Source organism: Lactuca serriola, chromosome 1 (genome assembly GCF_051521515.1).
Source record: "Lactuca serriola cultivar US96UC23 chromosome 1, Lser_US96UC23_V15, whole genome shotgun sequence".
NCBI lineage: Eukaryota > Viridiplantae > Streptophyta > Magnoliopsida > Asterales > Asteraceae > Lactuca > Lactuca serriola.
The window spans coordinates 91,913,995-91,918,013 of record NC_136408.1 but is presented as its reverse complement, the minus strand read 5'-3'; the positions used below and the strand labels follow the sequence as shown (position 1 = coordinate 91,918,013).

Here is a 4,019-nt window from a genome sequence, read left to right as displayed (position 1 = left end):
TTCAAGACATTTCCAAGTGTCCTCGAGTTAAGCACCTCCATTCTTCAACAATCATCTACTGAAAACACATAAGGTGAGTTCATACCCCTACATTTTCATGTTTTCTCAAGTTTTTAAGGGGGGCATACAAGTTAAAACACCAAGAACATAACTAAATTCTTCTAACAGCTTTCATCAGAAAAGTTGGATTCCATTCACGGACTTTTTTGGACCTCTTAAACATTTTAGTTTTCAAAACTGTTTTAGGTGCATGTAGTTCCACTTCTTATCTTTAAAATGACTACTTGCACACCTCCATACGATTTTTCTACAATTTATGGTGATTTTTACAAAACTGCCTATCATTTCAAACACCAATCCGGACCAGTTTTTGATTATGGACTTTTCCACCTAAGTTGCAGGTCATTAAAAATCATGATAAAAATTATGAGTAAAGTAGACACATTTTGGGAACTCCCAGAATTTACGGATTTAGTTTTCGACTTCGTATGATTTTTCTTTGAATTTTCAAAAACGGTGTAGAAAGGCTGAAAACTTGTTAACAGCTTATAATTTTTATAACACTTTGTATTATGTTGAGCAAAGTGTATAATGTCAAGTTCTACATATTGAATGTGTTACCTTGTTAGTTATCATCATAACTGGAGTATAGTCATATGTGATAAGATTATCCATTTATTTGGAACAAGAATATTAAACTACAATGAGCATAGTTTATGAATTTATCACATTAAAGCATTTATAAAAGAATTCTCACACATTACAAACGTTTTGGATAAACTATAATAGGTATAGTTTATGTATCATTACTTCTCAAACTTATTTATCGATGGTTTTCCGTTTAGTTCACGTAAATCTGTTAATGAATAAATTTGTGAGTCATTCCCTTCGGGTTACTTCCAAAGTAACAAAGCCAAAAAGTCCTGTAAATTGTAACCAGAGTCTCTTGTAAGGAGAACGTGATAGTTGTGTATAGATCTATATTGGGTTTGACAAACCCACACCAGAGCTGCTCGCTACAGCTAGACCGGCAGGTCTGTGGTGACAAGTGTCATTTAACGGCGACGCCTGAAGAACGTCGCATTACGAGGCCACCCAAGTCAAGTATGGTTATAATAGCTCACATGTGGTATTAACAATCATAAGATTTACGGGTTCTAACTTTAAATTAACGAGTCATGTTCATTTAACTCACTAAAATTACTTTAAGTATGGAAAAATACTTATACGCCTTCATATCAAAAATGGTTTTATGTCGATTCTAAAAACCACCTTTTACATCAACAATTACATACTTTATTGTAAACCTTATGTCCTAGTATTTAGGACTACATAACTTTGTAAGAAAATATCGGATTTCCTGGAATAATTATACAATTTATTGTCAAGCTTTTCATAATTATATATAAAAATTTATGAACTCACCAACCATTGTGTTGACACTTTTTCAAACTACTTGTATTCTCAGGAAATCGCTAAACAGGTATTCAAAGTACTTTTGAGGATGGGACGTTGAGGCGTCAAACTTATCATATTTTGTTAACATATTGTAATTGATTTTGAAACATGTAATCCATACATTGATGTAACTCTTTCAATTATATATATGTTGGTTGTGTTTACTTTTATCACTATTATCATTGTTGTTATGATACTACACATGAAGTCCTCCACCCCCGGACGTTTCCGCCATCCTTGGTTCGGGGGTGTGACAATATATATATATATATATATATATATATATATATATATATATATATATATATATATATATATATAATATACTGTGGATGAACAACTATTGTGCGGACGTGTGGACAATGTTATTCTATGAGAATTACTAAAAAATAAGTTGTTTAGTAATGTGAATACGTTCAACCTCACGCCATTATTGTCATTTCCATGCATTCTCACTAATTTGTTCTCACACATTGTTTTTTACTAATTTTCATTTTTACAGAATACGACTCAGTAAACATCCAGATAACATTCTCACAGAATGAGAATAATAAAAAAAAATCTATAATAACCTTAAAGACAATTTAATTGGTGAGAATGCTTGATAATGACAATAAATATGTAATATTGAACGTATTCACATTATCAAACCACATATTTTCTTTGTCATTCACACACACACATTAGTACACAAGTCATTTAATAGTGTGAATGGTTGTTATTTTTTAATTTTGGTCCATTCTAAAAACCACCTTAGTAAATATCTACAACATCAAAAAATAAGAGAATCGCACCATAAAATAGTTTTGTTAGTGCGGTTTCCCAAAATCGCACCATTAAAGCATTTTTTGATGCGGTTTTCTAAACCGCACCAAAAAATAATGTGGAAACTGCACAAAAAAAACAATTACAACCGCCTTAAAAAATAGCTTTGTTAGTGCGGTTTCAACTGATGGTGGTTTATGCTCGGTTGTAAAGGAGATCAATGTAGAGATGTTCGACGATGGTTAATGACGTTGAAAGTGGTATGGCTCGGTGATATTGGATGCAAGTGAGAAACGTTACAGTGAAATTCTGTTGGGAGGAAAAGTAAAAACTAGTTTGTGATATATAGAATTGAAGATCCAAAAGCCCAAACTTGGTCGGCAATGGAAAGTGATAGCTATGCCCTACAATTAAAAGCGAGCTCCATCGAAGGCGTTGAAGGTTCAATTAATATTAAATCCAACTTCCAACCAACGAATCCATTCACACATACATATGCATGGACAAGAATTGCTATAAATACCTTTGACGTACAACGTTTCTTGCACCAACTGCATTTTCAATCACATATAAGTTTCCGACGACTTTTGTGCTTGTAAACTTGAAAAATGGCAAGGATGGCAACGATGGTCTTTTGTGTAGTGGTAACTTGCATGGTGGTGGCTGCACCCTATGCAGAGGCTGCTATTACCTGTGGTCAGGTGGTAAGTAGCTTATCTCAATGCGCTAGCTACCTAAGAAATGGTGGTGCTGTGCCACCGGCATGTTGCAGTGGGGTTAAATCACTCAATAGCGCTGCAAGAACAACTCCTGATCGTCAGACTGTTTGTGGCTGTTTAAAGAGGGCTTCTGGTGGCGTCAATGCTGGCAACGCTGCTAGCCTCCCCGGCAAGTGTGGTGTCAACATCCCTTACAAGATCAGTCCTAGCACTGATTGTTCCAAGTATGTTCAAATATATATATGCTTATATTTTTTAATCAGTTACAAATTTAAGTAGACATCTATTTGGATTAAATATTGCATGAACACACATTAGTTGTATTGATTTTGCTTGGCATTTGGTGTTTTTCGCAGGGTGCAGTAAGGTGATTTTAATGCATGTTCCGAAGATTAGAAGCATATATAATATACAATAAATATCGAGAGCACTATTTTGATTGAAAAAGACATATATTACCGCATATGGTTATGCATGATTTGTACGGTATTTTGACTGGTGCCTATGCATGTAATATTTGTATGTCATCGTCTTATTTATGTACCTTCCTCTACTTACTTTTAATATATCAGTATTGTCTTTTTCTTTAACCGCAAAGGTTTATTAACTTACACGTGCTAAGCTTTAAGCGCAATACTTTTTGGACACACAGAGAGGACCGGTTTGAGGCTGCACTTTTAATCATCCAACTTATTTGAGGTCCAGCAAAATATAAAAATGCGTGTCTCTTAAGCACAGAGTCATTTTCTTACAAACACTATCACATCAATTTTCTCAATTCTATCTCTTTTATTACGTGGATGTAGGTCATCTTGACTGAACCACGTATAACCTTAGCAGCTTTACTCCTAACATATAACGTTAACTAAATTCCAAGAAAAAACAAAGGGGGGGGGGGGGGGGGGAGAAATAAGATGTACGAATTTGCATTAACTAAACAAAGTTATGACTTGAGTAGTATAAACAAAGTTATGACTTGAGTAGTACTATTGATTCAACTATATATAGGAAGAATCTGTAAATTCGAAATTCACTAAGTATAAGCCTGAAAGTGAATGACGTAACAAGTAAGAATAA

General features: G+C 34.1%; 1 protein-coding gene across 1 annotated transcript; it reads left to right on the top strand.

Moving 5' to 3' along the window:
- The first annotated feature begins 2,762 nt into the window (after window positions 1-2,762).
- Window positions 2,763-3,532, top strand: LOC145095143 (non-specific lipid-transfer protein Lac s 1-like). Its single transcript, XM_079033075.1, has 2 exons — window positions 2,763-3,166; window positions 3,299-3,532. Exons 1-2 carry the CDS (start codon window positions 2,832-2,834, stop codon window positions 3,306-3,308), a joined length of 345 nt encoding a protein of 114 aa, XP_078889201.1. The 5' UTR covers window positions 2,763-2,831; the 3' UTR covers window positions 3,309-3,532.
- Window positions 3,533-4,019: the final 487 nt, after the last annotated feature.

What these genes read in the sequence shown, in the direction of transcription:
- LOC145095143 (XM_079033075.1), top strand. Translation starts at nt 2,832, where the DNA reads ATGGCAAGGATGGCAACGATGGTCTTTTGTGTAGTGGTAACTTGCATG.